The 20,847-nt window shown below is 55.7% G+C and overlaps 2 protein-coding genes and 2 long non-coding RNA genes across 8 annotated transcripts in view; all 4 read left to right on the top strand.

Annotated features, from left to right (window-relative positions):
• Positions 1–20,847, top strand: part of LOC135308291 (uncharacterized) — a 74,755-nt gene that overhangs the window by 1,830 nt on the left and 52,078 nt on the right. The window contains exon 6 of the mRNA XM_064433230.1: positions 308–424. Within this exon, the coding sequence (XP_064289300.1) occupies positions 308–424 (117 nt within the window). The remainder of the gene's footprint in view (positions 1–307; positions 425–20,847) is intronic.
• LOC135307165 (uncharacterized) lies at positions 741–1,148 on the top strand. The gene is made up of 3 exons (XR_010367888.1): positions 741–815; positions 904–975; positions 1,063–1,148. It is a non-coding gene; the product is annotated as an uncharacterized LOC135307165 (long non-coding RNA).
• Positions 11,579–15,674, top strand: LOC135307159 (uncharacterized). 5 transcript variants are annotated; one of them, XM_064431794.1, is made up of 9 exons: positions 11,579–11,649; positions 11,903–11,992; positions 12,428–12,538; positions 13,232–13,303; positions 13,392–13,463; positions 13,551–13,652; positions 14,083–14,187; positions 14,857–14,928; positions 15,556–15,674. In XM_064431794.1, exons 1-9 carry the CDS (start codon positions 11,616–11,618, stop codon positions 15,615–15,617), a joined length of 720 nt encoding a protein of 239 aa, XP_064287864.1. In that variant the 5' UTR covers positions 11,579–11,615; the 3' UTR covers positions 15,618–15,674. The 5 variants fall into 5 exon arrangements, with proteins under 5 accessions (XP_064287864.1, XP_064287865.1, XP_064287863.1 ...); XM_064431795.1 differs by having other exon boundaries at positions 11,891–11,992; positions 13,404–13,463; XM_064431793.1 differs by having other exon boundaries at positions 11,891–11,992.
• LOC135307158 (uncharacterized) lies at positions 15,783–17,531 on the top strand. The gene is made up of 4 exons (XR_010367883.1): positions 15,783–15,900; positions 15,987–16,085; positions 16,525–16,632; positions 17,280–17,531. It is a non-coding gene; the product is annotated as an uncharacterized LOC135307158 (long non-coding RNA).

The raw sequence follows: 20,847 nt of genomic DNA, 5'->3' as shown, positions 1-20,847 counted from the left end.
GCTTTCACGCCCTGCAGGGCTGTTTCCCAGCCTGGCCTGGCTGCAGCTTCTCCCCAGCCTCTGCCGAAGGCATTTGGCATCAGCTGACAGGCCATGCCCAAACTGTAAGACACCCTGAGATCCCCCACTATATCCAGCCCTGCAGATTAGGAAAAGGGTGGCTGTTTGGAGGTGGAAGTGCTCTCATCATGCCACTGTAACCTGGCCATTTTCCTGCTCCATAAATTTCACAAATATTACCTCTGATGCCACCGCCCAAGTGGGGAACAGCTCCATCTGATGCAGCTGTCTCCCTTCCTTTGTCAAGAGATGGACATAGTGCTTCAGTGGAAGGTGGTATTTCTTGAAGGAAGCACTCCATCTTCGGTGCGAGCCCCTGCTGCAGGAAGGAAGGCAAAGCCAGACACGGGCACAGGCACAGCAGGTAATTGCTCTGCCGGGCTCAGCCCTGGCCGGGGCTGTGTGGCAGCAGCTCTTCCCCCGGGGCCTGCCCTTGCCCGGCCCGGCAGCAGCCAAAGCTGGAGGTGCCTCGGCTTCCAGGCCTCTGGAGCTGGTTCAGAGCCCCGGGGAAACGGGACTGGTGCAGCAACGTCCCTGGCGCTGCAGCTGCTGCGGAGCTGGCCCTGAGTGCCCAGAGGCCCAAGGCACAGGAGCAGCCCCGAGCGGGAGCCCTGCCGCCAGCCCAGGGCCAGAGCCAGCCCTGGCACACAATGGAAACAGTTCTCATCTTGGTTTGCTTCCAGACTGGGATGCTGGGAAGAATTCTCCATTAGCCTGGCGCTCTGAAGTTGTGAAGCCCTCTGGGCATTCTGCAGGTATGTTCTCACTGTCCCACCACGGCATAATGTTTGACTGACTGGTAAGAAGCAGGTGACAGAAGCTTCTGTGGATGTTGTGTTACAGATGTGTCTGCAGGGACGCCCTCACCAACTCCTACCTTGGATGCTGCACAAAAGGCCAGCTCCCATGGCAGGGGTGAGTAGTGTGTCCCTGCTGACCCCACAGGCTGAGCCCTGCTTTTGTGGGATCCATTGCTGGGAAATGGAACTACTTTCTATTAAGGTCCTCCACCAGAAGAGATCAAAGACATGGCAGGCAAGAAGTTCCAGAATCCATTAGAAATTACGTGGCAAATGCTGAAGGAAGTGCTGCAGGGAGGACAAGGTGGGTGCATTTCCCTCATGCTTCCCCTGGCACACAGGAGCCGGGGGCTTTGGCTGCACATCTGGACACGCCGTGCCCGGCACAGCGGGAAGGGATCCACGGCAGCCTCGCTGCCCCGCTGCTGCTTTCACGCCCTGCAGGGCTGTTTGCCAGCCTGGCCTGGCTGCAGCTTCAGCCCAGCCTCTGCAGGAAGGCATTTGGCATCAGCTGACAGGCAGCCCTTATTGCCCCACAGGCCATGCCCACCCTGAGATCCCCTGCGATTTTGCAGTCTCCAGGCTGATCACTTATGGCGGGTGTTTTGATGAAAGCGGGCCCTGTGCTACCCAGGATGTTTATGTCTTTGAGAAGAATTGCCTCTTGAAGATGCCACCTCTCCAGTGGGGATCAGTCGTACCTGATGAGCTGTTGTTTTTCCTTTCTCCACAAGTGGATGGAGAGGCTGCACGGAAGGCGGCGTTTCCCGAAGGAAGCAGCGGCTCCATGCCAGCCTCTGCCGCAGGAAGAGAGGCCATGCCAGGCTCAGGCCCAGGAGGTAATTGCTGTGCCTCTGGACCTGAGACATGCTGAGGCTTGAGCTGCCCTGTCTGCTGCCTGGCAGTGCGGGCACAGCCCAGACAAGACTGGCACAGCCCAGGGGAATTATCCCGAGCAGGCTCAGGACACTCGGGTACTGAGCAGTCCTGCTGGGGTCCCTGTGTGGGAGGCAGATCCTGAAACCTAGGAGCGACTGCATTCCCATGGTGGGGAAATGACAGAGCAGGACAGGAAGGCACCAGTGTGTCCGGAGAGGGCCTGGTTATGTCCTTTCCGTTCAGGGAGGAATTTCAGGGGGAAGAGGAATAGAGGGAGAGAAGAAATTAGGAAGGGAGGGAGAGAGGGCGGAGGGAGGGAGGGAGGGAGGGAGGGAGGGAGGGAGGGAGGGAGGGAGGGAGGGAGGGAGGGAGGGAGGGAGGGAGGGAGGGAGGGAGGGATGATTGTGGCAGTGCCTGCTGCATTTTTTCAATAGTGCTTTAGCAAGAGTTTTAGCTCTGGGAGTGGGAGAGCCCAAATGCACTCCGGGCTGCTCCAGCCACCTCACCAGGGATGTTACACAGGGCCTGCAAAGAGGATGGGGATTGGCCAGGAGCCTGCCCAGAGCTCCCCAGGCCCCTGTGCAGCTTTGGCCACGTCCATTCACATCTGGCTCCCACAACCTTACCCAACCCACTTGCAGTGCCCTGTTATCTGAGGCAGAGGGGGCCACAACACACCAGGGAAATGGTTCTGATCTGTGCTCCCTTCTAGATCGGGATGGCAAATTGCATTATTTGGATGCCCTTCTGGATGATGGTTTAAGACTCTTGAAGAATGCTGGAGGCAAGTTGTCCCTGTGTCTTTCTTAACAATATCCTGACAGTGCTGCAGGTGCCAGCACAGATCCATGCACGTGTGTGCCCTCGCCCTGCACGATCCCCTCACAGCTCCTGCGGCTCAGTGGTGCCTGTGCAGATCAGCAGAGATGGCAGAAGCTTCTGTGGCTGTTGTGTTACAGGTGTGCCTGCAGGGAGGACTTTCCCAGGTCCTTTGGTGAATGTTGCACGCAAGCCCAGCTCCCATCGCAGGGGTGAGTGGTGTGTCCCTGCTGACCCCACAGGCTGAGCCCTGCTTTTGTGGGATCTGTTCCTGGGAAATGGAACTCTGTTGCTCTAAGGTCCTCCGAGGGGAAAGAACAAAGCTACCGGTCACAAGAAACCCCATGAGCCACTCAAAATCACGGGACAAATGGTGAAAGAATTACTGCAAGCCGAACAAGGTGGGTGCATTTCCCTCATGCTTCCCCTGGGTCTCAGCAGTCAGGGCCTTTGGCTGCACATCTGGACACACCGTGCCCGGCACAACGGGAAGGGATCCATGGCAGCCTCGCTGCCCCGCTGCTGCTTTCACGCCCTGCAGGGCTGTTTCCCAGCCTGGCCTGGCTGCAGCTTCTGCCTAGCCTCTGCCGGAAGGCATTTGGCATCAGCTGACAGGCAGCCCAAACTGCACCACGGGCCTGAGATTCCCTGCGATTTTCCAGTCACTGGGTAGAAGAGAAAGGGCACCTGTTCGGAGAAGGGAGGGCCCTGGCCTGCCCAAAAAGTTTATAGGAATTTTCCTGATTCTTACTGATGTCTTTGACAAGCATTCCCTCCTAAAGATGCCACCTCCCCAGTGGGGAACAGCCCCACCTGATCCAGCCATCCCTCTTGCTTTCTCCAGAAGTGGATGCAGAGGCTGGGCAGAAGGCGGCATTTCCCGAAGGAAGCAGTGTTTCCGTGCCAGCCTCTGCTGTAGGATTGGAAGCGATGCCAGGCACAGGCACAGGAGGTAATTGCTGTGCCTTTGGGCCTGGGCCCTGCTGAGATTTGAGCTGCTGTCTCTGCTGCCTGGAAGTGAGGGCACAACCCAGGGGAATTGTCCCGAGCGGGCACAGGGCACTCGGGTACTGAGCAGTCCTGCTGGGGTCCGTCCATGGGAGACACTTCCCGAAACCTGGGAGTGACTGCACGGGGTGCCCATGGTGGGGAAAGGACAGAGGGGGAGAGCAAGGCTCCAGTGTGTCCTGAGAGGGCTTACCTCTGTGCCCTTGGGCTGTGGGAGCTGTCCCAGCAGATCGAGGAAGGGCGGCTGGGAGGACAGGCAGGAGGGAGTTTGTGAGGGATACTTGCAGCACTGCCTGCTGCAGTTCTCCCCAGGGATTCAAGGAGCATTTTCCTTGTGCGACTGAGAGAACCCCCACGGGCCCTGAGCTGCTCCAGCCACCTCTCCAGGGATGTTGCACAGGGCCTGCAAAGAGGATGGGGATTGACCATGAGCCTGCCCAGAGCTCCCCAGGCCCCTGAGCAGCTTTGGCCTTGTCCATTCACATCTGGCTCCCATGGCCTTACCTGACCTACATGCAGTGCCCAGTTCCCTGAGGCAGAAGGGGATCCCAGCACATCATGGAAATGGTTCTGATCTTTGCAAACTTCTAGGTTGGGATCAAGACATGGATTTTCTGGAAAACCTGCTGGATTATGGCTTGAGACTCATGAGAAATCCTGGAGGCAAGTGCTCAATGTACCTTTCCTGAGAGAATACACAGTGAGCAGGTGGCAAGAGCTCATACATTTGCCCTTTCACTTAAGATAATCTGAAGGTTGATGGAATATGGAAAATTTGCCCTGCTCCCTTCTGGAGCCCTGAGGGATCCCACAGGATCACTGTCAGTGGGAGGAAGGAGAATTTAGCTGTCCATCTTCCTCCTGTGTACAATGCCAGTGTTTCCTTCCATGTGCTCTGTGCAGCCACAGAGAAGAGCAGAGAGGGAAGGGGCCGGGCCCAGGGCTGTGTCCCGGGGCTGAGGCTTGTGGGCAGCCTGAGGATCTCCTGCAGTGCCACAGCAGCTCTTCTGTCCTGCCTTTCTTTGCAGCTGAACCTGCTGGTGAAGGTGGTGCAGCTTCCCAAACCACGTCCAGGACGGAGCCTCTGGGAGATGCTGAGGGTAGGTCAAGGCCTTTCCCCTGGGAGAGCTGCCAGCTCAGAGCCCAAAGCTGGGCCACGGGGGCATTGCTACAGGTGCCAGCACAGAACCATGCACGTGTGTGCCCTCGCCCTGCGCGATCCCCTCACTGCTCCTGTGGCTCAGGCATGGCAGCTGTTTGGAAACAGGAGAGCCCTGACACTGCCATGAAAGCCTAGACATTTTCTGAAACCTGTCGTTATCGAGGTGGTCACGACACAAAGCAGGGACCACAAGCAGTTTCAGATGGCAACAGTTTATTATTGAACATGGCTGACCTTTTATACACTCTTTAATTGTTTATGTTTCTTCTACCCTAACTATTGGATACAATAAATCAACATAACATCATTGGTGAAAAGTTACAGTGACTTAACTAACTTTCTAAATATACTTCATGCAGCTGTGAAGTTCTTATCTTTCTTCAGTCTCTCAATTCTCTTGGTCTCCTTGGTTACAGCCTTGGAGAGAGGTCCTTATCAGCTTCTTTCTTCTCAGCTTCTTCTTACTCCTTTAGCTAACAGGCCCGCTGTTAGCCCCTTCCACAGAAACCTATCCCCATTTTAACGCGCATGACATCCTGAAGATGCCGGCACCCAAATCAGGAACTCTTCCATCTAATCCAACTGTCCTTTTTCCTGTCAGAAGTGATGGACCAAACATCTGTGCAGAAGGAGGCACATCCTGGAGGAAGCATTTTCCCATGGGGAGCCCCTGCTGCAGGGAGGAAGGCGATGCCAGACACGGGCACAGGCACAGCAGGTAATTGCAGGGAGCCCTGCCGCCAGCCCAGGGCCAGAGCCAGCCCTGGCTCCCGACTGGGCAGGGGCTGCGCTGGGTCCTGACAGGGCCTGAGCCTGTCCCCTGGGGCTGGGGGAGCTGTCACGGGGCAGGGAGGGCCAGGGCTGGCAGTGGCTGCTCAGGGATGGCTTTGGCCCGTGTCCCTGGCAGCAGCCACTGCCCAAGCAGCTGCGCTGCCCCCGGGCTCTCCTCCCGGCCTGCTGGGCTTTGTTGGCTGGCACAGCCTGTGCCAAGGGCCGGCAAGGTGCCTGCAGGCCCCAGCTCTGGGGGAAACAGAGAACGTCCTGCCCGTATCCAGCGTGCTGCCAGCTCAGCAGTGCAGCACAGCACGGGCTCACACTCTCCATTGCTCCCACAGATGCAGCCGGCACCACAACACGTCTTCCCCATGCCCAGAAAGGCCTCAGAAGTGTCTTCTATATGGGAACAGGCTGCTGGGCAGGGGTAATGGCAGGCCTGCTACTGTTGGACCTTATTCTTATATTGTGCTGTGTCAGAATCTGGTGTTACTGGAAGAAGAAATGGTGAGTGGTCATCTTTCCCTGAAAGAGCTTCTTTTGAAAGTCTAATGTAGACAGGAACCATTCCCACTGAGGTTGCAGTGGAGTTGTGGCCAGTCCATGGTTCTCCAAATAAGTCTGCTGAGGGTTCTGCTGCTGCCCAGTGCTTCCATTGGCCTCTCAATTGCTGGGCCTTGTCCTGGGGCCCCGCTGGGGCTGCAGCCAGAGCTGGCTCCCACTGAGGCTGCCTGGCCAAGAGCAGCCCCAGGGGCACGGGGCAGAGGCAGAGGAAGGTGGGGAGGAGAAAGAGCAGGGCCGAGGTTGCCCTTGAAAGGCAGAGGCGCTCTGGGGCCCGCTCCTGGCCAGGGACCCTGCCCAGAGCCGTGCCCTGCTGGCCGGGGCCTTGAGGGGCAGCTGTCCAGCTGGGCCCAGCTGTGCCAGCAGCTCCAGCCGTGCTGGGGAGCCTTGCCAGCTCTGGGCCCTGCTGTGCACGAGGCTCCCTGTGTGCCACTGGCAGCTGGGGCCTCAGCCACCTCCTCTCTGCACAGGAGCACCTCTGGCACTTCACAAGACCGGCCAAAGGCCTCAGCCATGGAGAACTTGGCCTGTCATCATGCATCTGCGTGCCAGTGTCCATTGTCCCTTCCTGAGGTGCATTACCACCTTATTACTGCAAATACGCCGCAACCACTGCCTAGAACAGAACCACCTCTCCCTGAAGGGACTGGCGTCGCTCTCCATCCAGGACAGGAGGTGCAGCCTTCTAGCCACTTCATGGATTGTTGAAAAAGTTATCATTACTTCTAAAATTTTTAAATGTTTATTAAAAACCTTATTAGAAATATAAGAGGACACTGAATAAAGACAATTTTACGGCGCCGGGAGTAGAGGATTTTTCCCACCATGTGCTCATCCACACAATGGAGGTTTCACCTTTTAACTGTTTTGCTCTTATTAATGTTCTGTCCATCGACTCCTTCTTTGATGTCCAGTGGTGGAGTTTACTTCCTTACATCTCGCTTGGAGGTCAGGTGCTGCCGTCGTAGCAAGGTGACCCTCTTATATGTCCCAAACTCAGGTAACTCCATGATAACACAACAGGGGGTAAAACATATCTATAAATATATAAAACTTCTCTTAACATATATGCATGATATTTATCCTTTAATTGTGAGAGTCAACTGTCACATTACTCATCTATCACAGGCTTGAGTCCAGCTTCAGCTCAGGTGTCTGTGTGCTACCACCTGCACTGGCGGAGCTGCTCGTCTGGGCACAGCCAGGCATGGGCAGGCAGCAGCTGGGCATGGGGCTCATTCGACCAACAGCACCCTCATGTTATCTTTGTCTTTCATTTTGAAACATTTAGATATGTTTATCCTTTGTAGCATTGAGAAACGTTTTTCATAGAATACAGACACCAGATATTTGTTCCCCTTTCCTCCAACACTTCTGTATTTGTCCAAGTAGTTTTACAGGCAGGGAAACCTAGAATCTTCTGACACATTGGCAATAAAAAGTAAAATTGCCTTTAATTTTTAATGTTTAGTCTTACACAGCCTGGACAAGACCGGCATAGCTCAGGGGAAATATCCCAAACAGTCTCAGGGCACTCGGGTTCTGAGCAGTCCTGCTGGGGTCCCTCCGTGGGAGACACATCCCAAAACCTGGCAGTGACTGCATGTGGTGCCCATGGTGGGGAAAGGACAGAGGGGGAGAGCAAGGCTCCAGTGTGTCCTTAGTGGGCCTGAGCCTGTCCCCTGGGGCCGGGGGAGCTGTCACGGGGCAGGGAGGGCCAGGGGTGGCAGTGGCTGCTCAGGGATGGCTTTGGCCCATGTCCCTGGCAGCAGCCACTGCCCAAGCAGCTGCGCTGCCCCCGAGCTCTCCTCCCGGCCTGCTGGGCTTTGTTGGCTGGCACAGCCTGTGCCAAGGGCTGGCAAGGTGCCTGCAGGCCCCAGCTCTGGGGGAAACAGAGAACGTCCTGCCCGTATCCAGCGTGCTGCCAGCTCAGCAGTGCAGCACAGCACGGGCTCACGCTCCCCATCGCTCCCACAGATGCAGCCGGCACCACAACACGTCTTCCCCATTCTTGGAAGTGTCTTCTGTAAGACTGGCCATAGAGTTCCATCAGGGAGACCTGTACCTGTACCTGTACCTGTCATCAGCCATCCCCAAGCCATGTCCAACATCCCTGCCCCAGCTGCATTATCAGCTTGTTGCTAGGGACATGCTGCCACCACCCAGAACAGGAGTCTCTGTCCCCAAAGGTGCTGGCCCTGGTGTCTGGCCAGGACTGAAGATGGGGCCCCTCTGCCAGGGAAGGGCTTGAGCAACACCTTTGGGCTTCACCTCTGCTCTCTGGCTGGTAGCCGCAGCACTGGCTGAGCTGATTGTCTCGCCACAGCTAGGAGTGCGCAGGCAGCAGCCGGGCACGGGGCTCCTGAGGCACCATGTTTTGTCTTCATTTTCCTTTTTTAGAAATTAGAAATTTTTAAAAATATTCAGACTTTTTTCTTTTTGTAGAAAGAAACCCCCAAATATTTCCCCCCTTTTCCCTTAGCAGTTTAGGGTTTTTCAAAGTAGTTTTAGAATAGGAAAAAATGTAGAACATTTTTACCATTCTAGAATAAACACCAGAATTTAATAGCCAATCTTTACTCCAGGAAGAACTAAGACATCTCAAGACACCTTGTCTACTGGAGAAGCCATTTGCCCTCTGGAGATTTTTACTTAGTCACAACAACCAATGAAAAACCTTTTCCCTGATATTTTTCAGAATATCTGACAAGCTTAGCTCTTAGTCTTCAGCAGCAAACTTTGAGTACAATGCTAATCTGCTGCTGTGCAGGTAGGTCTCTGTTTTGATCTTGGTTTAGGGCACATTTGGGAGATAACCTCCAAAGGCATTCTCTAGGAAACACATTCAAGAGGCCCCTCCCCCAACTAGATTGGGAAAAAGATTTTTTTTTTGTGAAAATGGGATAAAAACCCTCTTTATTTAATAGGCAAGGAATTCACCATCAGAAAAAATGATGAACAATGTTAAACAATAAAACCTCTCGCCACTTAGAAGAGATGACATGCTCAGAAAGTCACCTTCGTGGGCTATAGCTCTGCTAACTCATTCTCTGGTCAGTCCCTCTGGCACTGGAAATGCTGCAAGCCTGGCCCAGCCCGGTGGGCCACAGCAGTGAGCTGCTGGTGCTCTTCTGGGTTTTCAGTCCAGAGGAGGTTTAAACAGTTCCACAAAAAAAGAAAAACCACAGTCCAGAGAAATTCTCTGCTTTAGCTAGCTAAAACTAACTAAAAATCAAAGTAGAGCTCTATCCTGCTGTCTGTCCTTGCCGCAGACAACACAGTGCAGGAGAAGGATGCAGAGGTGCAAGAGCAGTTTCTGATAACAAACTCCACCATTCTTCTTGTCCCCCCTTCACTCTTGGAACCAGACCTAAAGGTGCAAAACTTATTTCTGGGCTCAACCCACAAATGGGGATACAAGCATCATAAAGTCATGCCAGGACAGTGTCCCAGCTGCAACTGGGGCTGCAGCTACTTCCTCTCTCAACAGCTGCCCCTCTGCAAGTTCACAAGAACAGCCAAACACCTCAGTCTGGGACACACCTGGCACACACTTCCCATCTCCATGCCCATGCCTGATGTCCCTGTCACAGCTGCATTACCAGCGTGTTGCTGCCGTGCAGATGCTGCCTCCACCCAAACAAGACCCTGTGTCCCTGCAGGTTTTGCTGAGCAATGGCCCTTGGATGAAGCAAAGCAATTACAATCAGTGTAATAGCCTTAATGGGGGATGCGGGACTCCAGGCAGCTCTTCATAATGCACTTTCTTACATCCAAGACATTACAGCAGTCCAGGGTCGTGGGTGACAGAGCCTGTGCCTGCAGCTGTCAGCTCCAGCTGCACACAAGCCTGAAGACCCTTTAGTTTTGCTTACAATGCATTATGTACTTTTCTTTGCTGGGCATCTTAAGAGAGAAGAACCAGTCGGTACCTTAACATTTACCTATAACCTGTCAAACTACTGTAAGTACCACATTCATGTTATTGTTCTCCAATAACTAAAAGTTAGTACATTACAGTTTAAACTGGAAGTTGTTGAAAATTCTGAGGGCTTCTTTCTACTTGCAACATCACCCGTCTTGTTCCCTGTGCTATCTTCATGACTGGTGAAAGCATCTACTTCTTTCAAGTGGGTTTCTCCTTTGATCCAGATCATAAAGCCCCCTTCAAACTAACACACCATTTACCTTCTTAGTTATCCACTAAGAGTAGCTCAGCAATTCTTTTATTCTATATCAAAACTTGCTTCCATCTCTATTTCTTCTTCAGATTCCACATTCAAAAATCTCTCTGCCAAGCACACATAGCTGTGAGACTTTCTTGTCAAACTTTCATCCTTCCCAACAAATCAGGGCAGTCCATTGGTAGAGATGGGGGCACACTTTGGGGGTACAGCTAAGGCCATGAGGTCACAGCAGGCTCTGGGGTCACAGCAGGCTGAGCTCACAGCAGGCCCTGAGGTCACAGAGGTGCCAGAGGTGCCAGAGCCCCGTGGTTGCACAGCAGCACAAGGAGCCAGCAGTCAGTCCCTGAGCACAACTGCTGCGGCAGCAGCGGCGGTGGCAGCAGCGGTGCTGACATTGGGACAGCGGTGTCAGGACAGCGGTGGCAGCAAGAGCTGCGGGACTGGCGGAGGGCAAGGCACCATGGCCCTTGCTCTGCGCCTCCTACTCCTGCTGCTCCTGGCCGTGGCCCTGCCTGCCAGGGCTGCCCAGGCTGCTCCGCTGCAAGCGCGGCGAGCAGGTGAGCCGGCAGCCTGGCTGCCCTTTCCCGGGACAGCGCTCCCTGCTCCCTGGGGAGCGCTGGGGATGGTTTTGCCCAGGGCTTTAGGGAGGGTTTCCTCTGTGGGAGGGAGACAGTATCCACGGGCCCTGGGCTGCTCCAGACACCCCTCCAGGGAAGTTGCAAAGGGCCTGCAAAGAGGTTGGAGAGTGACCAGGAGCCAGCCCCTGTGCAGTTTTGGCCTTGTCTATTCACATCTGTCTCCCATGGCCTTACCCAACCCTCCTGCAGTGCCCAGTTTCCTAAGGCAAAAGGGGATCCCAGCACACATTGGATATGGTTCTGGTCTGTGTTCCATTCCAGATGTGGATCGTGACTTGGATTATTTGGAAATACTGGTGAATGATGATTTGAAAACCTCGCCAGATGCTGGAGGCAAGTCCTCAATGTACCTTTCCTGACAAAAAAAATAGTGTCAATCCAGCAAGAGATTACTTGTAACATTTCCCGTAAGTTCTTCTGAAGGTTGATGTATTCAGCAAACCTTGCCCTTCTGGAACCCTGAGGGATCCACAGGATCACTGTCAGTGGGAGGAAGGAGCATTTAGCTGCTCCATCTTCCTTCCATATGCAATGCCAGTGTGTCCTTCCATGTGTTCTGTGCAGCCACAGAGAAGAGCAGAGAGTGAAGGGGCCGGGCCCAGGGCTGTGCCCCGGGGCTGAGCCTTGTGGGCAGCCTGAGGATCTCCTGCAGTGCCACAGGAGCTCTTCTGTCCTGCCTTTCTTTGCAGCTGAACCTGCTGGTGAAGGTGGTGCAGCTTCCCAAACCATGTCCAGGACAGAGCCTCTGGGAGATGCTGAGGGTAGGGCAAGGCCTTTCCCCTGGGAGAGCTGCCAGCTCAGAGCCCAAAGCTTGGCCAGGGGGGCAGCGCTGCAGGTGCCAGCACAGAACCATGCACGTGTGTGCCCTCGGCCTGCACGATCCCCTCACCGCTCCTGCGGCTCAGTGGTGCCCATGCAGATCAGCAGAGATGACAGAAGCTTCTGTGGCTAGAGCCCTGGTTTTGTGAAATCCACTGGGAAATGGAACTATGTTGCTCTAAGTTTCTCTGACAGGGAATTACCCAGCTACAGGTCACAAGAAACCCCATGAGCCAGCCATAGTCAAGATGCAAGTACTGAAGGAAATGCAGCAGGAAGGACAAGGTGGGTGCATTTCCCTCATGCTTCCCCTGGGACTCAGCAGCCGGGGGCTTTGGCTGAACATCTGTATATGCCGTGCCCGGCACAGCGGGAAGGGATCCATGGCAGCCTCACTGCCCCACTGCTGCTTTCACGCCCTGCAGGGCTGCTTCCCAGCCTGGCCTGGCTGAAGCTTCTGCCCAGCCTCTGCCGGAAGGCATTTGGCATCAGCTGACAGGCAGCCCAAAATGCACCATGGGCCTGAGATCCCCTTCAATTTCTTGGTCTCTTGGGAGATCAGGAAGGGCACCTGTTTGGAGAAAGGAGGGGTCTAGTTCAGCATGAAGAGTCTGGCCATCTTCCTGAGCCTAACCCTTTGAAAAGCATTCCCTCTGAAAATGCCGCCTCCCCAGTAGGCAATAGTTCCATCTGATCCAGCTGTCCGTTTCCTTTATCAAGCGATGGACCAAAAAGCTGTACTGAAGGTGGCATTTCCCGGGGTAAGTGGCGGCTCATTGGAAGGCCCTGCAGGAAGGAAGGCGATGCCAGACACGGGCACAGGCACAGCAGGTAATTGCTGTGCCGGGCTCAGCCCTGGCTAGGGCTGTGTGGCAGCAGCTCTTCCCCCAGGGCCTGCCCTTGCCCAGCCCGGCAGCAGCCAAAGCTGGAGGCGCCTCGGCTTCCAGGCCTCTGGAGCTCGTTCAGAGCCCTGGGGAAACGGGACTGGTGCAGCAACGTCCCTGGCGCTGCAGCTGCTGCAGAGCTGGCCCTGAGTGCCCAGAGGCCCAAGGCACAGGAGCAGCCCCGAGCGGGAGCCCTGCCGCCAGCCCAGGGCCAGAGCCAGCCCTGGCTCCCGACTGGGCAGGGGCTGCGCTGGGTCCTGACAGGGCCTGAGCCTGTCCCCTGGGGCTGGGGGAGCTGTCACGGGGCAGGGAGTGGTGAAATGAGTGACACCTGTGGCATGGCTGCCTGTAGTTTTTCTCAGGCCTTTAGGGAGGGTTTCTGCAGTGGAAATGAGAGAGTCTTGCAAGGCCCTGGGGTGTTCCCCCACCTTTCCAGGGATGTTTCACAGGGCCTGAAAAGAGTCTGGAGTGTGACCAGGAGCCAGCCCAGAGCTCCCCAGGCTGCTGTGCAGCTTTGGCCTTATCCATTCATATCCGACTCCCACAAACTTACCCGACCCCATTGCAGTGCCCAGTTCCCTGAGGCAGAAGGGGACTCCAGCACACCATGGAAATGGTTCTTATCTCTGCTCCCTTCTAGATGAAGTGTCTGGGAAGGCTTCTCCATTAACTTGGCTGCATAAAGTTTTGGTCCTATCTGAGCCACTGTCAGGTATGTTCTCAGTGAGCCACCAAGGAATAATTGTTGACAGCCTGGCAGGAATCAGGTGACAGAAGCTTCTGTGGCTGTTGTGTTACAGGTGTGTCTGCAGGGAGGACTTCTCCAGCTCCTTTGCTGATTCGTACACAGAAGCCCAGCTCCCATCTCAGGGGTGAGTAGTGTGTCCCTGCTGACCCCTCAGGCTGAGCCCTGCTTTTGTGGGATCCGTTCCTGGGAAATGGAACTCTGTTGCTCTAAGATCCTACGAGGGGAAAGAACAAAGGCAAAGGACACCAGAAACCCCATGAGCCATCCAAAAACATGAGGCAAATGCTGAAAGAATTGCTGCAGGCAGGACAAGGTGGGTGCATTTCTCTCATGCTTCCCCTGGGACTCAGCAGCCAGGGGCTTTGGCTGCACATCTGGACACGCCGTGCCCGGCACAGCGGGAAGGAATCCATGGCAGCCTCGCTGCCCCGCTGCTGCTTTGACGCCCTGCAGGGCTGTTTCCCAGCCTGGCCTGGCTGCAGCTTCTGCCCAGCCTCTGCTGGAAGGCATTTGGCATCAGCTGACAGGCAGCCCAAAATGCACCACAGGCCATGCCCAACCTGAGGTCCCCTGCGATTTTGCAGTATCCAGGCTGATCACTAATGGCGGGTGTTTTGATGAAAGTGGGCCCTGTCCTACCCAGGATGTTTATGTCTTTGACAAGAATTGCCTCCTGAAGATGCCACCTCTCCAATGGGGATCAGTCTTACCTGATGAGCTGTTGCTTTTCCTTTCTCCACAAGTGGATGGAGAGGCTGGGCAGAAGGTGGCGTTTCCCGAAGGAAGCAGTGACTCCATGCCAGCCTCTGCTGCAGGAAGGGAGGTGATGCCAGGCACAGGCAGAGGAGGTAATTGTTGTACCTCTGGACCAGAGACCTGCTACGGTTTGAGCTGCCCTCTCTGCTGCCTGGCAGTGCGGGCACAGCTCAGACAAGACTGGCAGACCCCAGGGGAATTATCCCGAGCAGGCTCAGGGCACTCGGGTACTGAGCAGTCCTGCTGGGGTCCCTGCGTGGGAGGGAGATCCTGAAACCTGGGAGCGACTGCATTCCCATGGTGGGGAAAGGACAGAGGGGGAGAGCAAGGCTCCAATGTGTCCTGTAAGGGCCTGGCTATGTGCCCTTGGGCTGGGGGAGCTGTGCCAAGAGATGGAGGGAGAGAGGGACTGCAGGAGGGAAGGAGGTAGGAGTGGTTCTGGCACTACATACTGCAGTTATCCCCAGGGATTTAGGGAAGTCTCCCTCAGTGAGGAGCGAGAGAGCCCCAGGGCCCTGGGCTGCTCCAGCTGCCCTTCTAGGGATGTTGCATAAGGTCTATGGGGGGCAAAGATTGTAAAGGATGTGGAGATTAACCAGGAGCCAGCCCAGAGCTCCCCAGGTCCCTGTGCAGCTTTGGCCATAGCCATTCACATCTGACTCCCACGACCTTACCCAACCCCCTTGCAGTGCCCAGTTCCCAAAGGCCAAAGGGGAACCCAGCAGAGCATGGAAGCAGTTCCGTTTTATGCTCCCTTCTAGACTGGGATCGTGACATGGATTCCATGCTTGTCTTTCTGGATGAGAGTTTGAAGACCTCGGCAGATAGTAGAGGTAAGTTCGCAAAGTCCCTTTTTACTTAGAGAATAATCAGTGTCAGTCTGGCAAAAGGTCATGCATGTCCCACTTTCCTTAAGAGTAGGAAGGTTGTTGAATTCTGGAAGCCTTGCCCTGCTCCCATCTGGAGCCCTGAAGGATCCCACAGGATTGCTGTCAGTAGGAGGAAGGAGCATTTAGCTGTCCATCTTCCTCCCATGTGCAATGCCAGTGTGTCCTTCCATGTGCTCTGTGCAGCCAGGGAGAAGAGCAGAGAGGGAAGGGGCCGGGCCCAGGGCTGTGCCCCAGGGCTGAGCCTTTGGCAGCTCCTTTGCCAGCCCCAGGGAGCCTGAGCTGCTCCTGCTGCCACTGCCAAGCCCTGGCCCTGCCCGGGGCTGGCTTTAGAGCTGCTGGCAGCTCCAGGGAGTCCTTATTGCCCCGACTGCCCCGCAAGGGGCTCCTTCCATCCCAGTGTGGGGCCACTGCAGGCACGAGGTCCCCCTGCTCCTGCTCCTGAGTGGAAGGCAGAGCTGAGGGAGTGCCTTGGAGGGCACCAAACACCCAGGTGCACCCACTGCCACTTGGGCCTGAAGGAGAATCTTCAGCAGAGTCACAGCAGCTGTTCTGTCCTGCCTTTCTTTGCAGCTAACCCGGTTGGTGAAACTGATCTGGCTTCCCAACCCACATTCAGGAATGAGCCTCTGTGAGGTGGTGAGGGTAGGTCAAGGCCTTTCCCCTGGGAGAGCTGCCAGCTCAGAGGCCAAAGCTGGGCCAGGGAGGCATCGCTGCAGGTGCCAGCACAGAACCAGGCACGTGTGTGCCCGCGCCCTGCACGATCCCCTCACCGCTCCTGTGGCTCAGTGGTACCAGTGCAGATCAGCAGAGATGGCAGAAGCTTCCGTGGCTGTTGAGTTACAGGTGTGTCTGCAGGGAGGACTTTCCCAGGTCCATTGGTGGATGTTGCACGCAGGCCCAGCTCCCATGGCAGGGGTGAGTAGTGTCTGCCTGATGACCCCACAGGCTGAGCACTGGTTTAGTGGGACCCATTCCTGGGAAATGGAAATATTTCTCTTAAGGTCTCCTGAGATTGGAGAACAAACTTAGAGGAGAGAGTAAGTTCCTGGAGGCATCCAAACACATGGAGAAGATGCTGAGTGATCTGGAGAGAAGACAAGGTGGGTGCATTTCCCTCATGCTTCCCCTGGGACTCAGCAGCCGGGGGCTTTGGCTGCACATCTGGACACGCCGTGCCCGGCACAGTAGGAAGGGATCCATGGCAGCCTCGCTGCCCTGCTGCTGCTTTCACGCCCTGCAGGGCTGTTTCCCAGCCTGGCCTGGCGGCAGCTTCTGCCCAGCCCCTGCAGGAAGGCATTTGGCATCAGCTGACAGGCAGCCCAAACTGCACCACGAGCCTGAGATCCCCTGAAATTTCATAGTCTCCAGCATGATCACTAAGAGACGGTGTTATGATGAAAGTGGACCCTGGTCTACCCAGAAAATTTTATGGATTCCTGATCCTTAACCATGTCTTTCACAAGTACTGGCTGCTGAAGATGCCAGGGCCCAGTGGGGAACAGCCCCACCTGATCCAGCCGTCCCTCTTCCTTTCTCCAGAAGTGGATGCAGAGGCTGGGCAGAAGGCGGCATTTCCCGAAGGAAGCAGTGGCTCCATGACAGCCTCTGCTGTAGGACTGGAGGCGATGCCAGGCACAAGCACAGGAGGTAATATCTGTGCCTCTGGGCCTGAGCCCTGCTGAGGCTTGAGCTGCTGTCTCTGCTGCCTGGAAGTGAGGGCACAACCCAGGGGAATTATCCCGAGCAGGCTCAGGGCACTCGGGTACTGAGCAGTCCTGCTGGGGTCCCTCTGTGGGAGACACTTCCTGAAACCTGGGAGTGACTGCATGGGGTGCCCATGGTGGGGAAGGGACAGAGGGGGAGATCAAGGCTCCAGTGTGTCCTGAGAGGGCTTGACTATGTGCCTTTGGGCTGTGGGAGCTGTCTCAGCAGATGGAGGAAGGGTGGCTGGGAGGACAGGCAGGAGGGAATTTGCAGGGGATACTTGCAGCACTGCCTGCTGCAGTTCTCTCCAAGGATTCAAGGAGCATTTCCCTTGAGCGACTAAGAGAACCCCCACAGGCCCTGGGCTGCTCCAGGCACCTCTCCAGGGATGTTGCACAGGGCCTGCAAATAACATAGGGATTGACCATGAGCCTTCCCAGAGCTCCCCAGGCCCCTGAGCAGCTTTGGCCTTGTCCATTCACATCTGGCTCCCATGGCCTTACCTGACCTACATGCAGTGCCCAGTTCCCTGAGGCAGACGGGGATCCCAGCACATCATGGAAATGGTTCTGATCTTTGCAAACTTCCAGGATGGGATAAAGACATGGATTATCTGGAAAACCTGCTGGATTATGGCTTGAGATTCATGGGAAATCCTGGAGGCAAGTGCTCAATGTACCTTTCCTGAGAGAATACACAGTGACCAGGTGGCAAGAGCTCATATATTTGCCCTTTCACTTAAGATCATCTGAAGGTTGATGGAATACGGAAAATTTGCCCTGCTCCGTTCTGGAGCCCTGAGGGATCCCACAGGATCACTGTCAGTGGGAGGAAGGAGCATTTAGCTGCTCCATCTTCCTCCCGTGTGCAATGCAAGTGCCAGCACATTCGATGTGCTCTGTGCAGCCACAGAGAAGGGCAGAGAGGGAAGGGGCCGGGCCCAGAGCTGTGCCCCGGGGCTGAGCCTTCTGGGCAGCCTGAGGATCTCCTGCAGTGCCACAGGAGCTCTTCTGTCCTGCCTTTCTTTGCAGCTGGACCTGCGGGTGAAGGTGGTGCAGCTTCCCAACCCACGTCCAGGACTGAGCCTCTGGGAGATGCTGAGGGTAGGTCAAGGCCTTTCCCCTGGGAGAGCTGCCAGCTCAGAGCCCAAAGCTGGGCCAGGGGGGCATCGCTGCAGGTACCAGCACAGAACCATGCACGTGTGTGCCCTCGATCTTTGCGATCCCCTCCCTGCTCCTGTGGCTCACGCATGGCAGCTGTTTGGAAAGTGAGAACCCTGGCCCTGCCCTGAAAGCCAAGACATTTTCTGAAACCTATCCCCATGTTTAACACGCATGACATCCTGAAGATGCCAGCACCCAAATCAGGAACTCTTCCATCTAATCCAGCTGTCCTTTTTCCCGTCTGAAGTGATGGACCAAACATCTGTGCAGAAGGAGGCACATCCTGGAGGAAGCATTTCCCCATGGGCAGCCCCTGCAGCAGGAAGGAAGGCAAAGCCAGACACGGGCACAGGCACAGCAGGTAATTGCTGTGCCGGGCTCAGCCCTGGCCGGGGCTGTGTGGCAGCAGCTCTTCCCCCAGGGCCTGCCCTTGCCCAGCCCGGCAGCAGCCAAAGCTGGAGGCACCTCGGCTTCCAGGCCTCTGGAGCTGGTTCAGAGCCCCGGGGAAACGGGACTGGTGCAGCAACGTCCCTGGCGCTGCAGCTGCTGCGGAGCTGGCCCTGAGTGCCCAGAGGCCCAAGGCACAGGAGCAGCCCCGAGCGGGAGCCCTGCCGCCAGCCCAGAGCCAGAGCCAGTCCTGGCTTCCGACTGGGCAGGGGCTGCGCTGGGTCCTGACAGGGCCTGAGCCTGTCCCCTGGGGCTGGGGGAGCTGTCATGGGGCAGGGAGGGCCAGGGGTGGCAGTGGCTGCTCAGGGATGGCTTTGGCCCGTGTCCCTGGCAGCAGCCACTGCCCACGCAGCTGCGCTGCCCCCGGGCTCTCCTCCCGGCCTGCTGGGCTTTGTTGGCTGGCACAGCCTGTGCCCAGGGACGGCAAGGTGCCTGCAGGCCCCAGCTCTGGGGGAAACAGAGAACGTCCTGCCCGTATCCACCGTGCTGCCAGCTCAGCAGTGCAGCACAGCACGGGCTCACGCTCCCCATTGCTCCCACAGATGCAGCCGGCACCACAACACGTGTTCCTGATGCCCAGAAGGGCCTCGGAAGGGTCTTTTATATGGGAACAGGCTGCTGGGCAGGGGTAATGGCAGGCCTGCTTCTTTTGGACCTAATTCTCATATTGTGCTGTGTCCAAATCTGGTGTTACTGGAAGAAGAAATGGTGAGTGGTCATCTTTCCCTGAAAGAGCTTCTTTTGAAAGCCTTATGTAGACAGGAAGCATTCCCACTGAGGCTGCAATGGAGTTGTGGCCAGTCCATGATTGTCCAAATAACTCTGCTGAGGGTTCTGCTGCTGCCCAGTGCTTCCATTGGCCTCTCAATTGATGGGCCTTGTCCTGGGGGCCCCGCTGGGGCTGCAGCCAGTGCTGGCTCCCACTGAGGCTGCCTGGCCAAGAGCAGCCCCAGGGGCACGGGGCAGAGGCAGAGGGAGGTGAGGAGGAGAAAGAGCAGGGCCGAGATTGCCCTTGAAAGGCAGAGGCGCTCTGGGGCCCGCTCCTGGCCAGGGAGCCTGCCCAGAGCCGTGCCCTGCTGGCCGGGGCCTTGAGGGGCAGCTGTCCAGCTGGGCCCAGCTGTGCCAGCAGCTCCAGCCGTGCTGGGGAGCCTTGCCAGCTCTGGGCCCTGCTGTGCACGAGGGTCCCTGTGTGCCACTGGCAGCTGGGGCCTCAGCCACCTCCTCTCTCCACAGGAGCACCTCTGGTGCTAGTCCAGCCAAATACCTCAGTCATGGAGAACTTGGCCTGTCATCGTGCATCTCCGTGCCAGTGTCCATTGTCCCTTCCACAGGTGTATTACCAGCTTGTAGCTGGAAGTATGCTACAACCACTGCCTAGAACAGATCCGTGTCTCCCTGAAGGGACTGGCCTAGCTGCCCATCCAGGACAGGAGGTGCAGCCCTCTAGCCAGGGAATGGATTATTTGAAAGGTTATATTTACTTGTAAAAATTTTAGATGTTTATTAAAAACCTTATTAGAAATATAACAGGTTACTGAATAAAGACAATGTTACTGTGCCGGGAGTAGAGGATTTTTCCCACCACATTCTCATCCACACAATGGAGGTTTCACCTTTCAACTCTTTTGCCCTTCTTAAAGTTCTGTCCATTGACTCCGTCTTTGATGACCAGTGGTGGAGTTTACTTCCTTACATCTCGATTGGGGGTCAGGTGCTGCTGTCGTAGCAAGGTGACCCTCTTAAATGTCTCAAACTCAGGTAATCCCAAGATAACAACACAACAGGGGGTAAAACATATCTATAAATATATAAAACTTCTCTTAACAAATATACATGATATTTCTCCTTTATTGTGAGAGTCAACTGTCACATTACTCATCTATCACAGGCTTGAGTCCAGCTTCAGCTCAGGTGTCTGTGTGCTACCACCTGCACTGGCGGAGCTGATCGTCTGGGCACAGCCAGGCATGGGCAGGCAGCAGCTGGGCATGGGGCTCATTCGACCAACAGCACCCTCATGTTATCTTTGTCTTTCATTTTGAAACATTTAGATATGTTTATCCTTTGTAGCATTGAGAAACGTTTTTCATATAATACAAAAACCAGATATTTGCTCCCCTTTCCTCCAATAGTTCTGTATTTGACAAAGTAGCTTTACAGTCAGGGAAACCTAGAATCTTCAGACAGTTTGGCAATAAATGTAAAATTGCCTTTAATTCATAATGTTAGTCTTACACAGCCTGGACAAGACTGGCATAGCTCACCGGAATTATCCCGAGCAGGCTCAGGGCACTGGGGTTCTGAGCAGTCCTGCTGGGGTCCCTCCATGGGAGACACTTCCTGAAACCTGGCAGTGACTGCACGGGGTGCCCATGGTGAGGACAAGACAGAGGGGAAGAGCAAGGCTCCAGTGTGTTCTTAGTGGGCCTGAGCCTGTCCCCTGGGGCTGGGGGAGCTGTCACGGGGCAGGGAGGGCCAGGGGTGGCAGTGGCTGCTCAGGGATGGCTTTGGCCCGTGTCCCTGGCAGCAGCCACTGCCCAAGCAGCTG

Source organism: Passer domesticus, chromosome 9 (genome assembly GCF_036417665.1).
Source record: "Passer domesticus isolate bPasDom1 chromosome 9, bPasDom1.hap1, whole genome shotgun sequence".
In the NCBI taxonomy this organism is placed as follows: Eukaryota; Metazoa; Chordata; class Aves; order Passeriformes; family Passeridae; genus Passer; species Passer domesticus.
The sequence above is the reverse complement of the archived record's forward strand: the minus strand, read 5'-3'. Positions and strand labels throughout refer to the sequence as shown.

Coding starts and splice junctions, on each gene's coding strand:
- LOC135307159 (XM_064431793.1), top strand. CDS start 11,616: ATGTCCAGGACAGAGCCTCTGGGAGATGCTGAGG. Junction 11,993..12,427: donor AATGCAGCAGGAAGGACAAG/GTGGGTGCATTT, acceptor TCCTTTATCAAG/CGATGGACCAAAAAGCTGTA. Junction 13,304..13,391: donor CCTATCTGAGCCACTGTCAG/GTATGTTCTCAG, acceptor GTTGTGTTACAG/GTGTGTCTGCAGGGAGGACT.